At 40.4% G+C, this 27,953-nt stretch overlaps 1 protein-coding gene across 1 annotated transcript; it reads right to left on the bottom strand.

Moving 5' to 3' along the window:
• Positions 1 to 27,843, bottom strand: blmh (bleomycin hydrolase). Its single transcript, XM_033977154.2, has 12 exons — positions 27,722 to 27,843; positions 23,301 to 23,504; positions 20,225 to 20,334; positions 19,098 to 19,239; positions 18,174 to 18,262; positions 18,014 to 18,106; positions 9,986 to 10,141; positions 8,971 to 9,129; positions 8,797 to 8,864; positions 6,935 to 7,052; positions 6,614 to 6,680; positions 1 to 244 (listed from the first exon to the last, which is right to left on the bottom strand). Exons 1-12 carry the CDS (start codon positions 27,726 to 27,728, stop codon positions 96 to 98), a joined length of 1,362 nt encoding a protein of 453 aa, XP_033833045.1. The 5' UTR covers positions 27,729 to 27,843; the 3' UTR covers positions 1 to 95.
• Positions 27,844 to 27,953: the final 110 nt, after the last annotated feature.

Raw genomic sequence — 27,953 nt, 5'->3', positions numbered from 1 at the left:
TAAAAAAGAAATCAAAATCTTTTATTATTTTATCTAGAAGAGGTTGATTGTGGAGCGGGGGCAGAGGTAAAAGCAGCAGAGGAACAGGCCGGATGTTAAGCCAGCGCCCCCATCGGGTCCCAGGCAGGAAGTACAACGGGCTCCTGTTGCATCACCTCCAGGACGTCTGCGGGGAGGAACTTCTTATCGACCACCACTTCATAAACGTACTCGGAAAACCAGTCGTCCGTCATGATCAAGTAACCTGCAAAAGACAAAAAGACAAAAAGAGGAAGGAATTCAGTGACGGACGAGTTACAGACGAAATAAAACACGTCATTTCTTTTGATGAAGATGTTTCTTTTCTCCTTGGAGATGTTGTTGTTTGGGATGTTTGCATGTCTTGTTTTTTTCAGTTAGAGGAGTTTTATTATATATACTGTCAGCAGAGTCACCTCTCCACAGACGTGACCTGTACCTCCATGAACTTTAATGCCATATTGTGAAACATTCCAGACAAACCTCCATCTCCAAGTCTCCATGAAAACGTTACAAAATGGACTTAACCCTCAAAATATGAAAAGCTGCGAGAATCAATCAATATTTATCATGTGACAATTTCTGTACAATATTGAGGGAGATTTATTCCATTTTCTTAAAGTATGAAGAGATTTGATTTAACGAGTAAAATAAATCACTTCTGTGGATAATTACGGTTTCATTCTGATGTTTCATTTGTTGAAGCTCAGACTTTTAAATTCTGCTGTAGATTTAAAAACTGTTTTGTCCTGATCTGTGTCCGTGGCTTAAGTAGTTTCAGTATTATTGTTTATCGCAGTATTTCTCTGTATATCGTACTTCAGTTTATCGTGAGCGGCCGACACGAGAAACAAACAGAAGACGCCTTAAAGGTTACACAGTGCACCTTTAAGACAGGTCATTTAGACGCTTAAAGAGATGTGTTATGATCAGTGTGATGAACAGATTATGATTTACAGCGGACACTACACAGACTCGATTCCCACGAACATGTGACGATGTGTGATCTTTAAATCAAACTTTTACACAGTCAGATGAGCACCGGCTCCATTTTCTCTCCATAATGTCGACCAAAACTCTGAACAAACTGCCCGACGGCGCTGAAAATCATTTGAACTGTGAGAATTCATAATAAAAGTGACCAACAGGAAGTGACGCTGACTATTGTGGGTTATTTTTATAAAGTAAAAATCACTGCATCACATTTGAAAAGCACTTCAGCTGCAACAAAGTCGATAAAAAACGAATATACAGGTAATACAACACAAAGGTAAAGAACAATAAAACAGTGATATCCCGTCTTAATTGTCTCGTAAATTCATTTTGCATCAGGTAAAAACACACGAGGTGCCACATAATTAGTCCAAGTGGTGAGCGGTTGGTTGTTCAGGATTCATATATTCCACACATAAAAGTGCATGAAGAGAGTGTCATAGAAACACGACAGCGTGACCTGGAATAAACGACCTGAAACTCACCACATCTGACATGTGACAAAGAGTGAAGAGCTGAAAAGACGTCGGGTCACACCAGTCGACCAGTCAAACATTAATCAGATTTTTATAGAGATCCAAATGTTACTTCTACTGGTTGATCAGCTGAAGTCGATGTGTGAAGTGTGTGGTTTGGAGCGAGTGGTTAAACGTCTGTATCGTTTATGCTCAAATGTTGGATCGAAACAAAGAGGCGGGGTCAGAGGAACTGTTAAATACATGAGTCACTATTAAACAAGAGAGAAATATGAGAAACTGTTAACGCCTGTGTGAGAAAAGTGTATAAAGTGTGTGGTGAGGGGTTTTACAGACAAAAACAGAGAGAATAATGTAAATAATAAAGTCCCACCATAAACGAGGGAACACTGTACTGAAACTTTTGTTTATAAACGACAAAATTAAACTGAATTGTGAAAATCGTGGCAGTAAATAAGATCCGTTTTTGTCGCTCAGCCCGACTACTCCACTTTATATCATGACAGCAGGACTTTCCTCTTGAAATGAATAGAATTCCAGCTTTAACAGAGAAGTCGACTCAAATGGAAGTGAGGTGTTTGACAGGCGGCTGCACGAGTATCACACTTATATCACTATCACACTTATATCAGTATCACACTTGCATCACTATCAGAGTATCACACTTGTATCACTATCAGAGTATCACACTTGTATCACTATCAGAGTATCACACTTGTATCACTATCGGAGTATCACACTTGTATCACTATCGGAGTATCACACTTGTTTCAGTATCACACTTGCATCACTATCAGAGTATCACACTTGTATCACTATCAGAGTATCACACTTATTTCAGTATCACACTTGTATCACTATCGGAGTATCACACTTGTATCACTATTAGAGTATCACACTTATTTCAGTATCACACTTGTATCACTATCGGAGTATCACACTTGTATCACTATCAGAGTATCACACTTATTTCAGTATCACACTTGTATCACTATCGGAGTATCACACTTGTATCACTATCAGAGTATCACACTTATTTCAGTATCACACTTGTATCACTATCAGAGTATCACACTTATTTCAGTATCACACTTGTGTCACTATCAGAGTATCACACTTTAACCCCAACCACGTCTGTGCACATTTAACGACACTCGTGCACATTTAATGACACTCGTGCACATTTAATGACACTCGTGCACATTTAACGACACTCGTGCACATTTAATGACACTCGTGCACATTTAATGACACTCGTGCACATTTAATGACACTCGTGCACATTTAATGACACTCGTGCACATTTAATGACACTCGTGCACATTTAACGACACTCGTGCACATTTAACGACACTCGTGCACATTTAATGACACTCGTGCACATTTAATGACACTCGTGCACATTTAATGACACTCGTGCACATTTAATGACACTCGTGCACATTATCATGTTTGGGTTCAATCACTGGCGTAGCTGCTTTTTACACTTTTGCACATTTATATTCAAAAGTCACTGGAATAAGATCAGTGTTAGGTCACGTTTGATGGTGAACTAAAGCCACAGTTGCCCTGGGACAGACCAACAGAGATGTGGCAGGTGGATGTGCTCTTACTGAACCTTAAGAACAGAAGTAAAAGTACAGATACCAGAGTAAAATAGTACTCAAGTAAAAGTACATACATAATGAAAATCTACTTGCATAAAAGTATTAAAGTTTAAAACATTTACTTAAAGAGTAAAAAGTAAAGTATTTTGTGCAGATTTTGAGAAAATAAAGCTTAATTTAGTTGATTTTGTGCTGAATATTCAAGAGAAACAACTGGATTCATATATTTTTTCAGTTTTTTATCTGTTTTTGTTAAAATGCTTCAGTGCTGGTCCTTGTGTTGGTTCAGCATTAGTCAGTGTAAAAATTTATACAAAATTGAAAGAAAACAATGTTATTTTCAAAAATGAGATCCAGATCCAACCTTAAGAAACTGTTGAAAAGAGCCGAACGTCACCTGTCAGAGTAAGTTTACATTCTCACCCCACGAGCTCTAGAACGAGGCCACGATGAACGATGAATGTGTCCATATGATCAAAATATGAATCACTGTTTGAAATGTGTAAAGTTTAAATACTGAGGCTATAATCAAACTAAAAGGCTAAACTAAACCTGCACTTTAATCTTTTGGTACAAACTGACTTTGGTTCAGTTTTGTGGTTTGTTTAGTCAAGTCACACAGTGAATGTCCAACATTTGACCCGACGACCCAAAGGACATGACGCGGGACCCAAGTGTCTGTGACATCATTTATGGAGTGTTTGGGGCATAAAAACATCGATGCACAGTTTTGTATTAAATCTGACACCAGCTGCTCTAAAAAAACACACATTTTTGGAAAGAACTGAGTTCTGTGCATTGTGTTTATTATATTAGGGCTCCATATTATTAAGATGTTGAAATATCGAATTGTGGCGTATATAAAAGTGTCTTCTTTAAATTTAAAGCCCAGTCGATGTGTAAAACCTGCAGTATTTTCTTTACCGCCGCTGCTGTTTGTGTGTCTTTTCCCTGCAGCTTTTCTCAAACAAACAGTCCCACATTCCCAAGTGAGCTCCACGTCTTAAACTTTTGTTCTCTGAAACTTTATTAATTTGGCCGTGGACAGACCGCCCCGATGTTTATGCAGCGGAATATGTGTGAAAGAAATCTGACTTGACACAAGATTTCAGATGTTTTCCCCGAAGCCACGAGATTCTGAGGTTCAAGACGGAGCAAATGTTCTACAGTTACACAGGAGCACGGCGTGACGCGGGAGCGCGGCGTGAAGCGGGAGCGCGCAGGAGGTGTGGAGCAAGGTTATGTAAATATTCTGAAGATTTTGGTTAGGGCTCATTTGTATTCAAGGGGTGATGCTCTTTCACCGGCACAGAACGATCTGAATTTGTTCTGACGTGGCCTTGTAGTTCCTTTTGGCTCATGTGTGTGTGTGTGTGTGTGTGTGTGTGTGAAAAAGCATTTACCCTGAATCAGAACGATCTGAATTTGTTCTGTCGGTTCATTTCTCAAATGACCTGGTTATCTTCATGTTATTACTCCTGGAATCCTCCGCACTACGGCATTACAAATGCGTCTTTCATTTATTCAGCTGCAGAAGACTTTACTGATGATAAATATACATTCTAATTGTGAGGGGGGGTAGCCTCTCCATAGATCAAACCTGGAACATGACCTAGACCTCCATCATCTCCATGGAAATAAATATATTTAAGCCAATGGCGTGGAGGAGGTGTGCCTCCCCTCATGGATACAGGATAAACATCCAAGTTATGAAACGTCCTAAGTGGCTGGGACGAGCAGTGAAACGTCTTCACTCCTACAACTTTTTGTCCAGTTACAGATTTAACTTTTGTCTTTTACTGTGGATCAGACCTGGACGACTGAGGGACACATCTTCTTAAGATCTAATATTAACAGTACTTTGTTTTGTTACTCTGTGGAGTTACATCTGTGGAGTTACATCTGTGGAGTTACATCTGTGGAGTTACATCTGTGGAGTTACATCTGTGGAGTTACATCTGTGGAGTTACATCTGTGGAGTTACATCTGTGTGATCAGTGTCCAGGAGGTTCACTGTGGACCATGGACGAATCTGTGTCTGATACAGATAAAGATTCAGGAAAAGTTCATTTCTGCTCATGTGACTTTAGTATTGATACCTGCTCAAATGAGTATGTAGAGTATGTAGTTTTGATACTAGTGTTAGTATTGATATTTGATACTTGTGACAGCCCCAGTATGAGCTCTAATAATATAAACTATAAAAGTGTGTGGACTCTTGTGTAAAGCCTTACATTACTGCAGTAGTAGCAGAACCAGCTGACTTAGGTCATCTCTGCCAATGTGTGGTTAAGTAAAGTTGGAAAGCCACAGGAGGCATTATGAACAAAGTCACTGTGGTTTCTCCAGTGGTCTGAGGTCAACTTGTTTTGTTACATTGACTTTATGCAATTTCCCCTTGAAGTTCTAAGCTAAGAAACAAAAACACCAAATGTGAGCATTTCTACCAAGACGCAGCCAATTATAAGTTCATAAAGCAGCCACATGGGGAGGCCTTTGTGTAAACCTGCTTAGAATTCAGAGAAAATAAACTGAAGACGATGGATTCACAAGGAGCTGGGGTGAAAAACAGAGAAAAGTAGAGTGTGATACTGTAATCTTCTTCCTGGAGATAATATTAGAGTTTCCAGTGATTATGGAGCTGAGGGGGTCACAAATTAACAAACATCTAATTAATTTCTTTTTTGGTGGTCCCTGTTTTCTCACTATGAAAGTTTGGGTGACTTTTCCCCTTTTTGTCTGAGTGTATTTTGATTTACTCCCCACAGAATAAGTTTCAACAGATGAGCTTTGTGTCAAAGCACAAACGATGGTCCTGGTTCAGTTTATTAGAGACGCACTGATCCGATACTGGTATCGGATATCGGCTTCCAAATATCGGCTCAGCCTGCATCCTGGATGATCAAATAAACCGATGCACTAAGACTATTTACAGGTCGCGGCGCACAGAAAGTCTCTTCATGTTTGAACTTTACACAAAGCTGGAGTGTAGTTACTGTGGGATAAATAACAGCTACAGAAACATTTGGACCAGTTCGGTCTTATTTTTGTCTAAAGGAAATAAATGCTGTTTTTGGTCTTTGGTATCTGTTGATATATCGAAAAAGCTGGATCGGTGGCTCCCTAACTGTCCCTGTTCAGGAGCTGGTGCTGCTGAGGTGGAAGCAGTGGGTTATTTTAAATATCTCAGTGAAGTTTCATTTGAGGAGATATCTAGGACCAAACTGTTCATGTGAAGAAAACCAGACACAACCAAGTTTCACAATCTGACCTGCTGTTTTGACCCTGGTTTTGAGTTAAAAAAAAACAGATGAATTAGATTTTTTTCTAAAGAGTTTTCCTCAAATCCAAGAAGGGAAAGCTCACATACTTTCACTGGAACAGCCTGGACATTCTGTAGAACTATAAAATATCCAGGCCAAAAAACAAATACATTTACTGTGTTTATATTCAAATGGACATCAGTCACATGTTGTGACTCGGAAAACAGCTTTGTGTATCAATATTTGAAATAATTACCTTTGTTTCCACGGTCGTCGCCCCACGAGTTTTCCACCCTCCACTTCTCGTAGCCTTCTTTCCCCTCCTGAGGGACAGACAGAGCATGTATAGGACCAGGCGTACAATGTGACAGCCCCAAAAACGTGTCAGGGCATCTGGGCTTACTTACAGAGAGGAAATTGACAGCACTGAGAGAAACTGCAGCCCATTAGAGCGGCATAAACAGTGTACAATGTTTGATGGAACAAACTTTTCAAACGTGCGTAGTGTTGTGTGTCCATGTGTGTAGAACATGTGTTTGGGCCGCACTGACGCACCTGTCCCGCTCAGAGTACCCACCTTGTCGGTGACGGCGGTCAGGATCATGGCGTGGGTCATGAGCGAGTCCCCGAAAATCAGCCTCTCTGCCTTTGACAGGTTCTTCACCGAGACGCCAAATACGAGCTCATGGTTAAACCTGAGAGACGCACAGAGGGAAGAGGGAAGTTTATTATGTTCTCTAATCTTTAACGAAACTATAATCAAACTATTATTTTACACATGTGTACGATGGGCGTGGCACATGAGCAGGTTGTGTTTGTCCACTGAGACAAAGGTGGTTCAAGTCCTGCTCTCGACATAAACATCATTGGTGGAGCGGTGTGTGTACACTGGTGTGTGGGGGTGTGCGTGAGTGTGTGTGGGGGTGTGCGGGGGTGTGTGTGAGAGGGTGTGTGTGTGTGTGTGTGTGTGTGTGTGTGCGGGGGTGTGCGAGAGGGTGTGAGTGTGCAAGTGTGTGGGTGCAGTTCCTTTTGTAAAACACTCGGATCGTCTTGAAGGTGAAAACGTGCTGTGTATATGTGTGTGTATATATATGTGTGTGTGTATATATATATATATATATGTATAAAATATTTAGAGTGATAAATCTGTTTTGTGACACAGGCCTGTCTCATTTTGAAATTATGAAAAAAAACGAACTCCTACACTGAAAATGTGGAAGGACAAAATGACAAAGTGAGAGAAATGAAGGTACAAGAGCCAAAGTCACATGTTTTTACAATACTTAATACTGCAGTACTTAATACTGCAGTACTTAATACTGCAGTACTTAATACTGCAGTACTTAATACTGCAGTCCTCTGGAGCTGTGTCCTTCTCCACAGTTTCACATAGATGTGAAAAAGGAGGATTGAACAGGCGGTTTAAAAAATAACTTCTGCGTCAGAGGCAGAGCTTTGATTTTTGGTTTGGTGTTTTTATATAAAAGTATAAATTAGAAAAAAACTCAGAATGACTAAAGACGTTCAGCTGTGAATCAAACCAACGCTGAGGACGTCCATGTGCTGATATAAGTCCACTAGGATCAGTCTTTATTTCTTTCTTCTCATTGAGCTCAATGCACAGGCTCTGCAGAGTCTGTAAATCTACTTTATTCAACTGTGATAATGATATTTGGCTATAAACACATAACTGCAGCTCATCAGCCGCTCGAGTGAACAGACATTCACAGCAAACAGGTTCAGCGGGTAAATTTAGCCTGGCGCCAGAAACAGAGACAAATGATGACGAGCTAAAGGTTTGACCAATGAGAGGTGAGTTTTAGGGCTCAGAGTCAACTCCACAAACTCACAAAGACTATTAACGCTTCACATGATCTTCTACCAGTTTACTGTTTATCAGCATTTTAAACATTTTTGCAACACTGTTTTTCTCTGTTAACCCTCAGTATGAACTCAATACTTATAACTTCAATACTGATAAATGAGCAAATCAGTTACAAAAAGTAGTGATGCAGGAAATATGTTACATTTGTGAAATAAATATTCACATTGAAATGGCATTACAGCTGCAAAATATCACTCAACAATACTGAGGTGACAGTGTTCAGCCAAACCGACGATTACCATACTCACATTTACATTTTCTCTTATATTTTTGTAAATACAACACGTTTTTAACTGCATAAATTCAACTGTTAGACCATTTTCTTGGCCCAAATCTGGAAAACGTGAACACTAAAATGATCCTCGTTGGTTTCCTTTGTATCCAACATTCAAAGCATTTTTCAAACTTTTTTTGTTGCTTTTGAACGACTTGGATGACGCAGTTTCATCCCTCAAGCCTCAATACAGTTTAGTCTTTGTGAAACCTAAATTTGTAAACTTTTTCGGACAATTTATTTTGTGTTTTTTGCCCAAACCTTTACACAGTAAACTCACACATTCATGTCGTTTATCCCCAACTTCCCGTGGAAATGTTTGCCGACGTCACAGCCAAACCACACGGCCTGCGCAGGAGGGAAAATCAAAACATTAACTTCAGATTTACAACATTGGAGTTTCACATTTATGACACTGGCGCTCGACACGAGATCGTGTTTCCCCCAGACCCACCTCTCCCTCTTTGATGGACTCGGCCGCCACCTTCTTGAGCAGCTGGATGTGCTGATTGTTGTAAAGAGTGCTACGGCCCGCCACCATGTTCCCCAGAAACTCCACGGTGTAAAGCTTCCCGTAAGGATTCTGAGGCCGCGGGTCGTTCACAAGGCAGATCTGAACACAAAGAGGCATTTACACTGTGGATGTAGACAAGGACATGAGAAAAACATGCAGCAGATCACTTTAATATGGACTAAAACTGTGATAAAAACTGTGATTTTAAAATAATAATAAATATAAATGCATGCCTTTGTTTTTAAAGTGAAGTAAATTTAAATAATACAGTGTTTTTCTGCTCAAAACACAGTAAAAACATATATTTTTACATAAACGCTGAAGAGCACTGATGTTTTTCTGTCCTTTTATATTTCCATGTAGTGCCTTTGTGGACTTTTTTACAAATAGTAATGTCTCTTTTGTAATGTTTGTACTGTTGCAACACTGCACTTTTCTGATTGTGGCACAAATAAAATCCCTAATCGTAAGAACATCATCGTGTTTGTAGTACCCCACAGGACCTTCAGTCGCACACAGGACATCCAGTCGCACACGGGGCGTCCAGTCGCACACAGGACCTTCAGTCGCACACAGGACATCCAGTCGCACACAGGCCGTTCAGTCGCACACAGGACCTTCAGTCGCACACAGGACGCTCAGTCGCACACAGGACGCTCAGTCGCACACAGGACGCTCAGTCGCACACAGGACGCTCAGTCGCACACAGGACGCTCAGTCGCACACAGGACGCTCAGTCGCACACGGGCCGTTCAGTCGCACACAGGACATCCAGTCGCACACAGGACGCTCAGTCGCACACAGGACCTTCAGTCGCACACAGGACATCCAGTCGCACACAGGACGCTCAGTCGCACACAGGATGCTCAGTCGCACACAGGCCGTTCAGTCGCACACGGGCCGTTCAGTCGCACACAGGACGTCCAGTCGCACACAGTTCACACACTCCACTCACCTTGTCCTGAATGTTGTAAAGAGGTTTGACGTGCTCCCTGTAAAACTCCTGCGGCGTCAGGGGTCCCATTCGGTGGAAGTTCTTGTCTTTGTCCCTGTATTCCCAGCAGATGGTCTCTGGAGGGCTGCCTAGACAAACACTGGCCACTCTGAACACCTAAACAAAAACAGACAGATTTACATCAACTATTAGCCCAAATACACAGAGAACAGAGGGGCCTGGTGTTATTTATATAATCACACTTATATTAGACACAGGCATAATGCAGCAGAGGTTAAATACATTACACGCCTCTAATTTTCACATCAAATGTCGTGTTTCAAACTGAACTCTTCACATTAATCCAGTTGTGTTTACATGAAATGGAACAAAAATATTAATCTGACACTCGTGGCAAATTATAGACCTGTATTTGTCAACAACACAATAAAAACAGTCAGTTTAAATCCTACATGATGCAGGACACTCGGTCCTGATCCTGTTACTCATAGATCCTGACGTTATAAAGTCTGTCCTCACAATAGAAACACTTGAGTCTTGTTCTGTCTCTTCATCCTGTTCTGTCTCTTTGTCCCGTCTCTTCTCTTCTTCTTCTGTTTGGATATTGAAGCCTCTGCGTTCCCAGAGTCTTAGCCGTTCTGTTCTCATGTTTTTACTCAGATATGATTAGAGTGCGGATGTTTAAGCTGCAGAGAGTGTTATCTGTGCATTCACATGAACTGTGTCTCTGCGAGGGACAAGTGTCACTCTGTCCCACTCAGTCGACTGAGAAAAACAAAGGATAAAAACATATATACATGGTGAAATACAGGTATATTTGACCAAAAATAGTTAATCAAATATTTAAAAGACAATTGATAAAGGGCCAGTGATCCAAAGCAAATATGTATAAAAAATAAAACTGAATATTGAAGAAAAACTTTAAGGCATTTTGTTCAATGAAAACCATAAGGAACCAACAGTCTAACAGTGTCTCTGATTGAAACTGAAATTGTGTGAAATTGTGAGAATCCGAGGCAAAAGCTTTAATAATCGTTCAACATAAAAGTGAGATTAGATTAGATTAGATTAGATAATACTTTATTGTCAGATCAGAGAGAAGACACTGAGTGAGTGGGGAACATTCTCAAACATGTTTTTCCCTCAAAAAAAGGTCCAAAGGTTAAGATTTGTTTTTAAAGTTGACGTGGCATAGTAAGTTCACAGACCCAAGCTCAAATCCTGTTGCTTCGCTCGAGGAGATTCTTTAAGTATTAAGAGCAGCTTCGTGTCCACGCGGGTTCAGACTAGTGCCTTAGCGGAGGTCCATGCTACGCCGGGATTTATTTGTGTTCTTTGTGTTCTGTCTTTATGTTTCTTTGTATTTTATCAGAGCGTTTTAACATCAGCAAAGAAAACTCAAAAGGAGCCACTTCAAAAATAAATCATCCTCAGAGTCGTCGTCCAAGAGTCTGTCACAAAACAAAATACACACTCGAGTCAAAGGCGTCTGTCCCAGAGCTTTGGTTTAGGCGACACCAGGGCGGGTGTGTGTGGAGGAGGTGGAGGAGGTGGAGGTGTTTTTTTACTTCTATCCCTCCCTCAACTCACTTCAACAAAAACTTAAACCAAGGCAAAGCTTTGTAAGACACTGCAGGTACAAAAAATAAATACAAATCCAATGACATTTTTAACTAAAAGGCTTTTTCTTTTTGAGAACAGAAAACCTTTATATTTCTCCCCATTCCATTCATTTTAATTATTCTCCCTGCCTTTCTCTAAAACATTATTACACGTTCATATACATTTTATTTTTGTAAAGTTGTGATTTTTTGATGTTAAAGCTTCTTAAAGATAAAGATGAAAGCACATCAGCGGTGAGGAAGGTACAGAGTGAGTGAGTTTTGTTTTTTTTGCCTGTGATCCAGAACACACACTTCTTTAATACTTCCTCCCTGTTTTCAGATGGACTTGAGTGGCAGGTGGATTAGCCAATCAGGGACATGCACGGTCCATCCTGATCCAAATAAATATCTCTGCTTACAAGGAACAAAAATATCACAAGAGATTGAATGAGTGTTTATCTGAGGTGAGAGAAATGTGATTTTATTCAAAATGATGAGTGGCCAATGAGCTTCTTTGATTCACATGTGTCACTGAAAACAAACACGATCTGATTGGATGTTTGAGACACAGTGGAGGGCGGGTCGGACATTTTAATCAGACTTTAAAATGCTGTTTATCAGTAGTTCTCTGTGCACAGAGTTTGGTCCACAATCCTAATGACTTTGGCCCTTCTCCTTTCAGTTGCTTAATCTTTCATTAGTAAATTCCCCAAAGATACAGAAAAAAAACACTTCTAACTTCTTTTCTGAGTGTTTGTTTTCATATTTCTCTGCCCTTTACCTGATGCCGCCCTCTGCCCTGTGCCCACCTCCTCTGACACAGAGTAAATACAGTGGGAGTGTGGACTTAATGCCACTTTGAAAAGAGTCGTTTTGGGGCATAAACAGACGCAGTGACATCAGACGAGGGACAATATTGAACCATCTGCCTCTGCGACGAAAGACAAAGGGACAGAGAGGTCAGAAGGCAGAACGCAGCATTTGTGTGACTAATCAAGACATTTAAGGAAATATTTGTGTTGTTCTAGGAGATTTTCTCATTCAGTAAACTCAAACACATTGTGTCGACACTGGTAGTTTTTACAGCAAAGCATTGAAGTACCTGTACGTTTTAATACATTTTATATATATATATATATATATATATATATATATATATATATATATATATATATATATATATATATATATATATATATATATATATATATATATATATATATATATATATATAAATACATATCTACAACTGTCAGACTCATTTTGGTCTTAAATGTTCGTATTAACCCTCTACATGATCCTGGGGTTTTTATTTCACTTTTGTGTCTGTAAATCAAGATCTGAACATTAATAACAGACAAATCAGGTCCTTCTTTCCCCGACGTCGCTCCTGTTAGCGTTAGCAACCGGTTTGATTGACAGCGTTGCTAAGCGCCTGCTCTCTGATAAACCAGTGTGGGCGGGAAAAGGCTTTAAGCCTCACTCTGGATTGGCTCTTTGGTTGCTATGATACTCGACTCCAAATTGTTCCCTGTACCTGCTCTGGCCTCGATGAGTTTCATTTGAGCTGAACGCTGTGACGTCACACTCAGTCCATAAGGGCAGTTAATAAAAACGCTCTGAAGTCCACATCATAAACACCAAAAAGCTATTAGTACTTTTAACAAACATTAATATACAGTTTTCACAGTAACAACAACACAAAAATTTGTTACTCCCCCAAAAGTTATAAGTTAGTAACAATTACGAATACTACAATTACGAATACTACAATTATGAATACTACAATTATGAATACTTTGCACGTGTGAAACGAAACATTCCACTTCTGAAATGTCTTTAAGCCCAAATATACCAGTTCCAGTGTCGACCTGACCTGCCCCCGTCTCAAATCTGGACGATGTATAACTCTTGTGTAGAAGCTGGACTTTTGAGTGTAAGCAAATGACACCATGCAAAACAGTTTGGATAAAAATGATCTGGGTTTTGATTAAACTTGCGTGTTTTGTAAACAAGTAACACATGTGGTACGATTGGAGTAATTTTAGTCTGACAGGTCAAACTGCCAAGGCCGAGGCTGCAGACTCCTCAGATTGAGACGTACAAAGATAAAAACCCACAGACAACAGGCAAAAACAAGACTCACGATCATCAGCTCAGGTTCAGGGCCGTCCCAGAGCGTTAGAACGACACTTAATGACATTTAAAGTCTAGACAGAGGAACAAAGAGGATCTGGAGTGAGCAGGTGGAAGTTTGTAAGTCACAGGAATAAGATGGAAAATAAATGGTGCAAAAATGGGATTAAATAACAAGATAAATGTAATTAAAAGAGAAAAAGCAGACTTCACATTTGTGCGGAGAAACTGCAGATCACTTTACTTTTGTAGGACCTGAGACAAAATATAAAACAAAAGGTGTGTGAGGAGATTAATTTACTTGTAACTGAACTGCAATCGAATCATTTGCTGATTTCAATGATGAGTTAAGGGTCAAACAGGCTGGTCGTCCACCGCTCGTCCAACCCACCAAGAGAGAAGCTCAGACTTTGGGTAAATAAATGTAAATTAAACGGGAATCCAGTGGTCGATCAAGGATTCACTTTAATCTACGGCCTAAAATGTCACGGCTACAGATCTGTCCTGGGCTGATGCTGGAAAATAAATAAAGACGCAACAAGAAAACAGGTTCAAACGAGACGCTGCCAAACTGTGATCAAACCCACAGCTCCATGTGTCTCTGAATCAATGATGTAATGTGGGATGATGAGAGAGGTCCAGTGTGGCGTGAGCCGTCCCATCTGTAAAACATCTACTTCATTTTCATCCACGTAAAGGAGGCAGAAAGATCTGGAGATATCCCAGACTGAACCAAAGGAGCCACGCTTTGAAACTAATCCTGCTCCCCTGATAAAGCTCCATATGGGCCGAGAGTAAAGGGGAAACACAGAGGCAGGTCCAGAGGCAGGTCCAGGGTCCAGAGGCAGGTCCAGGGTCCAGAGGCAGGTCCAGGGTCCAGAGGCAGGTCCAGAGGCAGGTCCAGAGGCAGGTCCAGAGGCAGGTCCAGAGGCAGGTGCTGTTTCAAATGCACTGAAGATGGATGAGCCGCACTGGGATCAGTGTATCCAGGGTTAGTTATGGGCAAACGCTGTTCTCACGCAAAGGAACAGTGAGAATACATAAGGAAACTGGGCTGAAGTCAATACATTTTTGTCTAGCAGATTGATGTGTTATTTTTGCGGGGTTGTCATAGTATTTTTTTTATGCATCAGATGCCCTTCCTCGAGCAACGACGCATGAAATCATGGCTGTAGTTGACAATGTGACAGAAGTGTCTTGCCCAAGGACACAATAATGTCTACATGAGTGTGATGTGAACTGCCAACCCTTCATTTGGAGACAGCCCTCTGGACATTAGAACACTGCTCATTTAACTCCAGGAGAGTTTATTGAGAGTAAATAAATGTTCTTGTTTTATTGATCTGTTGATTTGCTGCCGTGTCGTTACTGGTTCAGCTGTAATTATGTGAGACCAATTAAGTAACACCCAGAAAACTAATCAATATTTAAGTCACTTTTACTCTGCTCTAGAGGATGAACATGATATTGAACGCCGTTTGACCATGTACGAGTAGTTTTTGGCACCATCTATCTTTAAAATGGTGTCTAAGCAGAAGCAGACTGACTCCAAACCCAAACTCACTGTCAGAGCAGTGAGTTTGGACTTTGTGTGATGAGAAACAGCATTTCTGTGAAGGAAGCGTGCACAGCCTCACCTTCAGACGCCAAACCAGGACTGACACGGCCTCTGATCCGCACAAACACACAGTCTGTGCAGAGGAAACATGTGGCAGCGAAGAGGAAATGCCACTTTACTGTTGTTTAAAGGCAAACCACAAGACTTTACACAAACACTAGAGCAACACGCAAAGTGTAAAATATACAGCTTTTCTTTGGCCCTGTGCCGTTTAAGAGGCTCGTACAGCTATGGCCTCCAGAGCCACAGTCAGTGAGTCAAACCCGGCCTCATACTGCCGTCGTGTCCATGAGCAAGACACCTGTGGACAGAGAGACGACTGGCAGGAGCGGCTGTGGCTGCGTGTCTTACATGTCTAATGTTTTTCATCAAACACTGATGCAGATGTGTCGTTAGCATCAAATCCATCAGTGTGTATCTTATGAGGAACCATTTATACGGCCTCTTCTGGGACGCCCTCCTCCGGACGCCCTCCTCCGGACGCCCTCCTCCGGACGCCCTCCTCCGGACGCCCTCCTCCGGACGCCCTCCTCCGGACGCCCTCCTCCGGACGCCCTCCTCCGGACGCCCTCCTCCGGACGCCCTCCTCCGGACGCCCTCCTCCCGACGCCCTCCTCCGGACGCCCTCCTCCCGACGCCCTCCTCCCGACGCCCTCCTCCCGACGCCCTCCTCCCGACGCCCTCCTCCCGACGCCCTCCTCCGGACGCCCTCCTCCGGACGCCCTCCTCCGGACGCCCTCCTCCCGACGCCCTCCTCCCGACGCCCTCCTCCCGACGCCCTCCTCCGGACGCCCTCCTCCCGATGCCCTCCTCACTCTTCTCAGCCGTTCTCTGAAGTTTTTTCTGTGGCTCTTTTCATCTCGGCGTCAGGAGCTTTATAATGTGACTTTGCTGTGGTCGTTTTTGGGCCATGAGCAAATCGCACATCAGCAGTGGCCGTGACAGTGCGGCGTTTCGTAAAACAAACCACTTCCAGGTGCACAAACACACACGGGACAGCCCCTCCCTGCTCTGTCGTGAGGGCTCCGTTACACAACATGAGTTTGGAGATGGAGGAGGAGGTGCTGACGAGCATCTGTGGACCAAGGTGTGTGAGACGAGGGACGCTGTTTAAACATGAGACCAGCAAACGCACAACAACAGGTGAAACACACAGCGTCACTGACTCAGATGAACATGGCACAGACGTCCAATCTTCAAACTATGGTCCAGTAAAGTCTAGTTAAAAAACAACTAAACTGCTTCTGAACAACATAATAACTCATCTATAACTTAATAAATCAGAAGGGAAGAATCAGACAGGAGTCCACGTGAGTATTCAGGGCAAAGAGCGTGTGCTTGAACAGAGGGAAAAACATAAATCACCACATACAAGAGGTGATTTTCTGGGGCGTCCTCCTGTTTAACAAATATATTATAAAACATTAACTACACCTGACTGTGACAAAATAATGAACTATGAAGAGCACTGTGCTGAGGGGAAGTGTGTGTCAAACCTCTACACTTTGTCACAAACACAGTCTATGACAGAAAAGGAGCCTTTTCCACAAACATGATCTCCATCCGTTTACGACATCAGTGGAAGTGTTTCAGGTACTTTTACACCAAGTATTTCATTAGTAAAGTAGACAACACTGCCAAATTTGACAATATATTAAGAGAGAAGAGACTGAACTTCTATGGACCCACAGTGAAAACACTGGTTAATCTGATGTTTCACTGTAAAAACCTGCACATAATGATTTTTATATTGATTTGAACTGTAGAAAACATCATGCACTGGACATGGGGACATTTTATTGTATTTAACTGATAATGTTAATGATGAACTGTGAGTCTTATGATGTAATTGTAATGAAATGTGTATTTGTCTGTGCGTTGACCTGCCCAGAGGCTGCAGAGGGACAGTAACAGCTAAATCTGGGACAAATCGTCTTTTCTTTTGTAAAATTAATGAATTTGTACATAGTCCTTGATAAATAAAGAATAAATAAAGAAAAAAACTGGGATAATTTGGGGATAATTTGGGGCTCTGATGCCTTGGAGTCATTTAGATATAAAACTGCTGCATAAATGTTAGATACCAGTTGGATAAATGTAATATAAAGAAATGTGTGTGCAATCTCTTAAAATGACATAAAACATAAACCTGTGTCACACTCAGAGAAGCTTCATGCTGCAGTTTTGTTTCACATCTTATTTGACAGCTCCCTCTTCTGGCAAAACAAAATAACATCAACAAAAGGCCAAACCCGACTGAGTCTGTTATACAACAAGAAAATGAAACATAAATAAGACACTCAAAAGACACATGTGCACTCAAAATATGATTGTCACATTTTTGAAGCTAAAAAAATGTAAATGAAATGGAAAAAGTAAAATCATTGTCCGTCTGATCACATTAAGTTTACTTTAAGTGATGTCAAAGGTCCAGAAATCACTTTATGATCAGATTTTGATGAACAAGGCCAGTGTCACATAAAAAAAGATGAGGAAATAATTTACTGAAGATAAGATCGAGCAATGTCACGAAGTTATGTGTCACTGGAACGATTCATAAAAAGGCCATGAATGTAACAGGATTTTAGTAAATACACTGTCGACAGGACTTTTCAGAAACAGGAGAGAGGAGGAAACGTCACAGTTGGAGCGTTATGTTCAAAGCCTCACCTCCTCGATCATGGTGTCCATGGCCTCAGACAGTTCTGCTTTGGTGGCGTCACTGGTGACCATGTTTCGAAGTCGTAGACAGTACTCTCTCAGCTGTAAAGGTAAACACACACACTTGAGTCTTATCTCCAAAGTCCTGCAGGGATGTCTTTGGACTCACCTTATGATTCAAGATGTCGTTCATTCGGCGCGAGGCCTCGGAGCTGTGCGACTCGGGGAAACATTTCTTTGGAATTACGCCATATTTTTCTAAACAGAACAGATTTCTTTATGAGCCAAATATTTTACACTTGGACCAGGCAAAAACAACCAGTTTAATGTTGAGGTTATTCAAAGTTTATTCAAAGTCTGTTGGTTTTGAATAGACGAGATGGATCATATACAGATGTACTGGGCCCATATTTGTGCTTTTTAGCACATGGAGCATCGACCTTAAACTTGTAGAAGCTGATATTTTGTAAAATGCATCATGTTTTATATGGACATGTTTTATATGAGTGAAGGAGACACTGCACAGAATGAGAGCTCTCACCCATTTTGAAGTTACACAGGTTTGTGGATGAGGTTTGGTCATTTTAAATAAAATAATTTGGAGAGAATAATACAAATTGGTCTTGCATATCGGGGATAAAGTATCAGCAGAGCTCATCAGTTTCTCTGGATTCTAAACAGTCTGTGAAAAATAGAACAGCACATCATTTATCCTCAAGGACTGAGGATGGAAACTGTCACAAAAATGAGATTTAAACTTGATTTCAAAGCTTGAAAAAAAGAATATTGTGTTACAACTGCGATTTTGATACAACAATGATAATAAAAACTAACTGTTTTTTTACAATACAATTTAAATTAAAATGTACCTGCTCTTCATGGTCTTTATCTCAGACCACAATGACAGACTCAATACTTTTAAACAAGTATCTCCTTTCAATCCTAAATGTGGTGTCAGTTAGAATCTGAATATAATTTTTTACATCCCTGTCCAGTTAAACCAACGTTTAAGCCCTGAGCACAGACACCCAGCACAAACCACTTCTTCTTTTAACTGTTGTACTGAAAAAACTGTATCAGGGGAGGAACTGACCGATGAGGTTGACCAGCATGTCCCACTGTCCTCCATCGTTAGTGGGATTCGAAAGCAGGAACTGAACCAGGCGCCCGTCCACCGGCTCTTTTCTCTGCGCCGTCTCCACACACGCGTGAAGGAAATAGTAACAGCGCTCAATCTGAGGAAGAGAAACCAGCGACGTGGTGAGAGCAGGACACAGGCCGTTTGTCATTTAAGACAACAGGACGTTTAGGCTGAGAACGTGAGACAACATCAGATCATGGAGTCCCGGTTTAGTCCCGGTTCAGTCCCGGTTCAGTCCCGGTTCAGTGCAAAGTGAAAGTAACATTGACACGTCTTGTTTCAGTGTCATTCTCATTTATGACAAACTTAAACTGACAAACGTATTATACTGTAACTGATAAACACATATGCACAGTGTGTGTTTTAAATGAATCATACAACCGTCATTTTCAAATAAACAGTTAAAAATCTGACTTCTCCACATGATTGTAAGTCTCATGGACTTGTGTTTGTGTCAGTGACGTAAACTAGTAGAGCATTGACCTCCACACAAAAGAGCGGTTAAACTGGACAATGGCAAGTGTAGGAGGAGGGGGATGTATAATGTTTAACATGTCCTCTGCTAAACAACATGTCCACCACCAACAGAAAGAAAAACTTCAATTTTAAACACTGGAACACGGTAAATATCACCACACCTGAATGGTAAAGTGCGTATGACAGGTTAGACTCCTCATTTCACTGAGGTAACAGGACGACATTTCAGATTTTACTAAATATTGCCTTGTTTTCCCTCTGTTTGACAACTCTGAGTTTAGAATTAAAAAGCTAAATAACCTACTGACCATAAACCAGGGCCAAAGCTGGTCTAAGTTACACAATACTTCTGTTATATTGTATATTTAAGCAAAAGTATCATTTTATCAAACACTTCCCTGTGTAAACGGTCATAAAAATGTGTTTGATGTGAGCTGAGGACACATGAGACAGAGGGATTCCTTTTCATAATTCAGTGCTACTTCCTGTTACCAAACTCAAACCTCTTGACTCATGTAAAACTATCATTTATAATTAGCACAGGTTCAATCCCACCAGAGTCATTTTAATTAAAACATGAAAACCTGTGATCTGTGTCTTACCTTATCCCAGAAAAAGAGATAAGACTGACTAAACTCAAACTCCTCTATGTTAAACTTCTTCATGAAGGGAAGTCGCATGACGTTGAGGCACGAGAAGATCCAACACCTCCCTGAAGAACAAAAGGAAAAACATGTTTGAGCCACACAACTGCATTTACATTAAACTGGACCTGAACACTAATAAGGTGAAGTTAAACTGGACCTGAACACTAATAATAAGGTGAAGTTAAACTGGACCTGAACACTAATAATAAGGTGAAGTTAAACTGGACCTGAACACTAATAAGGTGACGTTAAACTGGACCTGAACACTAATAAGGTGAAGTTAAACTGGACCTGAACACTAATAATAAGGTGAAGTTAAACTGGACCTGAACACTAATAAGGTGAAGTTAAACTGGACCTGAACACTAATAATAAGGTGAAGTTAAACTGGACCTGAACACTAATAATAAGGTGAAGTTAAACTGGACCTGAACACTAATAATTAGGTGAAGTTAAACTGGACCTGAACACTGATAATAAGGTGAAGTTAAACTGGACCTGAACACTAATAAGGTGAAGTTAAACTGGACCTGAACACTAATAATAAGGTGAAGTTAAACTGGACCTGAACACTAATAATAAGGTGAAGTTAAACTGGACCTGAACACTAATAATAAGGTGAAGTTAAACTGGACCTGAACACTAATAAGGTGAAGTTAAACTGGACCTGAACACTAATAAGGTGAAGTTAAACTGGACCTGAACACTAATAAGGTGAAGTTAAACTGGACCTGAACACTAATAATAAGGTGAAGTTAAACTGGACCTGAACACTAATAATAAGGTGAAGTTAAACTGGACCTGAACACTAATAATAAGGTGAAGTTAAACTGGACCTGAACACTAATAAGGTGAAGTTAAACTGGACCTGAACACTAATAAGGTGAAGTTAAACTGGACCTGAACACTAATAATAAGGTGAAGTTAAACTGGACCTGAACACTAATAATAAGGTGAAGTTAAACTGGACCTGAACACTAATAATAAGGTGAAGTTAAACTGGACCTGAACACTAATAATAAGGTGAAGTTAAACTGGACCTGAACACTAATAAGGTGAAGTTAAACTGGACCTGAACACTAATAATTAGGTGAAGTTAAACTGGACCTGAACACTAATAATAAGGTGAAGTTAAACTGGACCTGAACACTAATAATAAGGTGAAGTTAAACTGGACCTGAACACTAATAATAAGGTGAAGTTAAACTGGACCTGAACACTAATAAGGTGAAGTTAAACTGGACCTGAACACTAATAATAAGGTGAAGTTAAACTGGACCTGAACACTAATAATTAGGTGAAGTTAAACTGGACCTGAACACTAATAATAAGGTGAAGTTAAACTGGACCTGAACACTAATAATAAGGTGAAGTTAAACTGGACCTGAACACTAATAATAAGGTGAAGTTAAACTGGACCTGAACATTAATAAGGTGAAGTTAAACTGGACCTGAACACTAATAAGGTGAAGTTAAACTGGACCTGAACACTAATAATAAGGTGAAGTTAAACTGGACCTGAACACTAATAATTAGGTGAAGTTAAACTGGACCTGAACACTAATAATAAGGTGAAGTTAAACTGGACCTGAACACTAATAATAAGGTGAAGTTAAACTGGACCTGAACACTAATAATAAGGTGAAGTTAAACTGGACCTGAACACTAATAATAAGGTGAAGTTAAACTGGACCTGAACACTAATAATTAGGTGAAGTTAAACTGGACCTGAACACTAATAATAAGGTGAAGTTAAACTGGACCTGAACACTAATAATAAGGTGAAGTTAAACTGGACCTGAACACTAATAATAAGGTGAAGTTAAACTGGACCTGAACACTAATAATAAGGTGATGTTAAACTGGACCTGAACACTAATAATAAGGTGAAGTTAAACTGGACCTGAACACTAATAATAAGGTGAAGTTAAACTGGACCTGAACACTAATAATTAGGTGAAGTTAAACTGGACCTGAACACTAATAATAAAGTGAAGTTAAACTGGACCTGAACACTAATAATTAGGTGAAGTTAAACTGGACCTGAACACTAATAATAAAGTGAAGTTAAACTGGACCTGAACACTAATAAGGTGAAGTTAAACTGGACCTGAACACTAATAAGGTGAAGTTAAACTGGACCTGAACACTAATAATAAGGTGAAGTTAAACTGGACCTGAACACTAATAATAAGGTGAAGTTAAACTGGACCTGAACACTAATAATAAGGTGAAGTTAAACTGGACCTGAACACTAATAATAAGGTGAAGTTAAACTGGACCTGAACACTAATAATAAGGTGAAGTTAAACTGGACCTGAACACTAATAATAAGGTGAAGTTAAACTGGACCTGAACACTAATAATTAGGTGAAGTTAAACTGGACCTGAACACTAATAATAAGGTGAAGTTAAACTGGACCTGAACACTAATAATAAGGTGAAGTTAAACTGGACCTGAACACTAATAATAAGGTGAAGTTAAACTGGACCTGAACACTAATAAAGTGAAGTTAAACTGGACCTGAACACTAATAAGGTGAAGTTAAACTGGACCTGAACACTAATAAGGTGAAGTTAAACTGGACCTGAACACTAATAAGGTGAAGTTAAACTGGACCTGAACACTAATAATAAGGTGAAGTTAAACTGGACCTGAACACTAATAATAAGGTGAAGTTAAACTGGACCTGAACACTAATAATAAGGTGAAGTTAAACTGGACCTGAACACTAATAATAAGGTGAAGTTAAACTGGACCTGAACACTAATAATAAGGTGAAGTTAAACTGGACCTGAACACTAATAATAAGGTGAAGTTAAACTGGACCTGAACACTAATAATAAGGTGAAGTTAAACTGGACCTGAACACTAATAAGGTGAAGTTAAACTGGACCTGAACACTAATAAGGTGAAGTTAAACTGGACCTGAACACTAATAATAAGGTGAAGTTAAACTGGACCTGAACACTAATAATAAGGTGAAGTTAAACTGGACCTGAACACTAATAATTAGGTGAAGTTGCGTGCCTGAGTTCTTCTGGTTGGTGACCGGTTTGCCCTCTGTGGGGATGGAGTGCTGGAAGATGTGCACTGTGTCCTGGACGGTCTGTCGGTGCAGACACACCTCCAGAGGGTCGATACACGTCGACACATTCTGGGCCAAAAGGTAACGTGGCTCCCCCCTCAGCCGCTTCTGAAATAGGGACACTTTATCTGGGCTCAGACCTGTACCTGCAACAGCAAAGACAAGACACGGATTTGGAAAAAATGGCAATCAGTTTGAGTCGTCACAAATCCTTTACATCAGGAAGGAATCGTTTACTTGAAATCTAAGAATAGATCACAACGAACACGTAACAACAACAACCAACACGTAACAACAACGAACACGTAACAACAACAACAAACACGTAACAACAATGAAAACGTAACAACAACCAACACGTAACAACAACAACAACAACAACGGACACGTAACAACAACGGACACGTAACAACAACGGACACGTAACAACAACCAACAGGTAACAACAACCAACACGTAACAACAACCAACAAGTAACAACAACCAACAGGTAACAACAACCAACAGGTAACAACAACCAACACGTAACAACAACGAACAGGTAACAACAACGAACAGGTAACAACAACGAACAGGTAACAACAACGAACAGGTAACAACAACAACGAACAGGTAACAACAACAACGAACAGGTAACAACAACAACGAACAGGTAACAACAACAACGAACAGGTAACAACAACGGACACGTAACAACAACCGACACATAACAACAACCAACAGGTAACAACAACGAACAGGTAACAACAACGAACAGGTAACAACAACAACGAACAGGTAACAACAACGAACAGGTAACAACAACGAACAGGTAACAACAACGAACAGGTAACAACAACCGACACATAACAACAACCAACAGGTAACAACAACCAACAGGTAACAACAACGGACACGTAACAACAACGGACACGTAACAACAACGAACAGGTAACAACAACGAACACGTAACAACAACGAACAGGTAACAACAACGAACACGTAACAACAACGAACAGGTAACAACAACGAACAGGTAACAACAACAACGAACAGGTAACAACAACGGACACGTAACAACAACGGACACGTAACAACAACCGACACATAACAACAACCAACAGGTAACAACAACGAACAGGTAACAACAACGGACACGTAACAACAACCAACACGTAACAACAACAACAAACAGGTAACAACAACGAACAGGTAACAACAACGAACAGGTAACAACAACGAACAGGTAACAACAACCGACACGTAACAACAACCGACAGGTAACAACAACCGACAGGTAACAACAACGGACACGTAACAACAACGGACACGTAACAACAACGAACAGGTAACAACAACGAACAGGTAACAACAACGAACACGTAACAACAACGAACACGTAACAACAACATGCTCTGGAAACACTGAAGTAATAAAAATAACAAAAAGTGCAATATTTGTGTGGCAACTTAACATGTTTTTACAGATTACAGCACAATTATTATATTAAACATCAGACCAACATGTTTTTTTCTTTCAAAAAGTGTACACCTGTGTCACCATCAGACGATACATCCGAGTGGTAATATTCATGTCTGAAGCCGAAACTGTTAGTAGTACTAGTCCTGGTCTCGTCCCGGTCTAGTCCCGGTCTAGTCCCGGTCTAGTCCCGGTCTAGTCCCGGTCTAGTCCCGGTCTAGTCCCGGTCTAGTCCCGGTCTAGTCCCGGTCTAGTCCCGGTCTAGTCCCGGTCTAGTCCCGGTCTACCTAGACAACCCTAGAGCAAACATCTTAGATCTAAATAGTTCACACTGATTTGATTGTGTTCTAAATGGTGAATTGGTGATTGCTCTGTGAATGTGACGCTATTAAAAGTTCAGGATGGATCAGAACTTCCAAACTCAAAGAGGAATTTCCGCTGGGGTTTGGGAATGTCCCAGTTCCCATGTGTCCTGTGCACTTTGTGCTCAGACAGAACCCACTTAAAGCTTGATCTATGGGCACTCACAGTTATATGACATCATGATAATGGCTGGAAAAACCAAGATCAATATTCATAAAAGTACTTTACTGAACACAGAACAAGATAATGCTTGTTCCACTGACAACATGGATGATGCAGTCGGAAGATCTTATTATGATTGAGAAGGTACAGACTTAAAACAACATCTGCAACAACAGAAACTTCAGGCTTTTATCAGCTCAAAATAATGGAAATAATGGAATTTTGATAAGTTACGTTTGAGCAATAAACTGTAATAATCATTAGTTACAACCCGACTGCGACCAGTCAAAACAATGATTCTTGATGAACATTGATATTTTTAAATTCACTTTTACCAAATAAAGTTAAAATGATGCTTGTAGTATTGATATTATTGATGATTGTCTTTCTTATAAAACATTTTAAGTGCATGTGTCTGTACAGCCCAGACAACAACTAAAAACGTGATTTTAATAGTCACAATAATTCCAGTTAATCGTTTCAGCTCGAACATAAACTATTGTTAGGACTACGCTGAAAGTCTTGCAGCTGTAAATATAGAACTGTAATGGAGTAGGTGCACATGAGCTTTTGTTTCAGCCTCTGTGCGTGATATAAAACACAATATATAATATAGATCACATGCACACATAAACTTAACCACTACATGTTAGCAAATACTGAGCAAAGGATCATGGTTTATGTCGTTCCTTTTGTATCTGCTGCTCAAACATAACAAAAGCCGGTTGTTGCACTTACTTTAGTCACCAAATCTATAGTGACAGACATATGATATTGTGTAATACAGTTATTGTTACCTCATTGAACCAGAATACTCACTTCTCCAAAACTTTACAAAGATGTGAGTGATCTCATTCTGGACTTGCCATTGTTACGCACTTGGCTTTAGTCCCATTGAGTTTTATTAAACCATAGTTACACCCTGGTATGAACAGGTTATGCCAAGAGAATATTTAAACTAAACAGAGACATATTTGCCAGTAAATCACTCACAACTCAACAGAGAAATACAGTGGAAAGTCCTGCGGATTCCACCTGTTCAGAACTAAACAGGAGAGCACAGTACGACCAAGTCAGACCAACTCAAAATACAGCAATGCAATTAAACATGGAGAGAGACATTGCCTAGTCATGCATGCTGCCTGGAGTTGACCCCTCTCTCTCTCAGCTTCTGTTATTTTCCATGAACACAAAGCAGACCTCCATAGAGACGTTCAGCGTCCGGACTAATCAAGCATCAAGCCCAATATCTGACCTGTTAAAAGTGAATATCATTTCCAACTTCCTGCTGGATAGACAAAAATACCATAAGTGGGTGTGCAGCTCTGAATAAAATGCCTATAATTAAATGAGAGGAAGGCATTAGACCTGCAGAGACATTGATTGGGAGAACAGACATGTTTTGAATAGAAAGGGGCCAAGTTCAGGCAGCTGTGACTCGCATATTTGCACATTATCGGTTATACAACATGTTATTGTTCAGCCAACAAAAACAGCAAAGTTATTCCTCTATGTGTGTGTGTTTCTGATGGAAAAAGAATAAAATGTATGCAAGTTTAAATGATGTACAGGTTTAATTCTAGGTTAAAAACTTAAATAGTACTGTACCTTTTTAGTTACGTTAAACACAACTGTTAAAACCTGATGTTAAAATGCACTGGTGGAAAAAGAGTAGATGGTGTAAAACGAGATGTTACCTGTTCAGAAACATTCAGAATAGTTTATACACTGCAGGAGCTCATTAAAAACAACAGAATGTCCTGATTTATATTATTATTATTATTATTATTATTATTATTATTATTATACACAGTCCTGACTATTATGGTGCTTCTGTTTGACTCAAAATGCAGCTCTGTCTCTTAAAAGACTTTGACAGATGCATAACTCCTGTCCTCACCTGCTAACAGCTCACAGCTAAATATTCTGTGTCTTTAAAGAGTTTGACAGAGACATGTCCAACTCTTGTCCTGTTAACAGCTCAGATCTACCCAGTCTGTCTCTTTAAAGAGTTTGACAGATGCATAACTCCTGTCCTCAGAGGCTAACAGCTCACAGCTAAACATCCTCTCTTTTTTTCAAGCTCCTGTCGTTTTTTGTTTGTTGTTTCTCTGTGTCCTCTAGAATAAACCCGTGTGATCTGGACAAACAGGTGACAATAAAGACACAGAAACGCGCCAGTGTCTCATTAGTCTCACATGCTAGCTCCTGTTAGCTCCTGTTAGCTCATTCACACGCTCACTCTGTGTTAGCCTAGCCTGTTAGCTTTAGCCTGTTAGCTCCACAGCTGTCAGGAGGAGCTGTCACACAGAGGCACGTGTCTCATGGACAGACCCGGGACAGAGGGACAGGGGGACAGGGTGTGTGGAGCGTGTCTTACCTTCCATGTCTCTGGGTGTTTAGAGGTTCAGTAATGTTCCGTGATGTCCTTTAAGTGTCTGTTCTTTGTTTATGTGTCACACAGAGCTCTCAGCTCACACACACACACACACACGCACGCACACAGAGCGGGGTGCGCTTGTTTATGCTCAGGGCGCGTCTGTGACGTGGCGCAGGGGCGGGGTTAACAGTTACATCACCGCCCACACACACACAAAAGTACAAAACACTTT

The sequence above is a fragment of the Periophthalmus magnuspinnatus genome, chromosome 13 (assembly GCF_009829125.3).
Source record: "Periophthalmus magnuspinnatus isolate fPerMag1 chromosome 13, fPerMag1.2.pri, whole genome shotgun sequence".
NCBI classification, from domain to species: domain Eukaryota; kingdom Metazoa; phylum Chordata; class Actinopteri; order Gobiiformes; family Gobiidae; genus Periophthalmus; species Periophthalmus magnuspinnatus.
The sequence above is the reverse complement of the archived record's forward strand: the minus strand, read 5'-3'. Positions and strand labels throughout refer to the sequence as shown.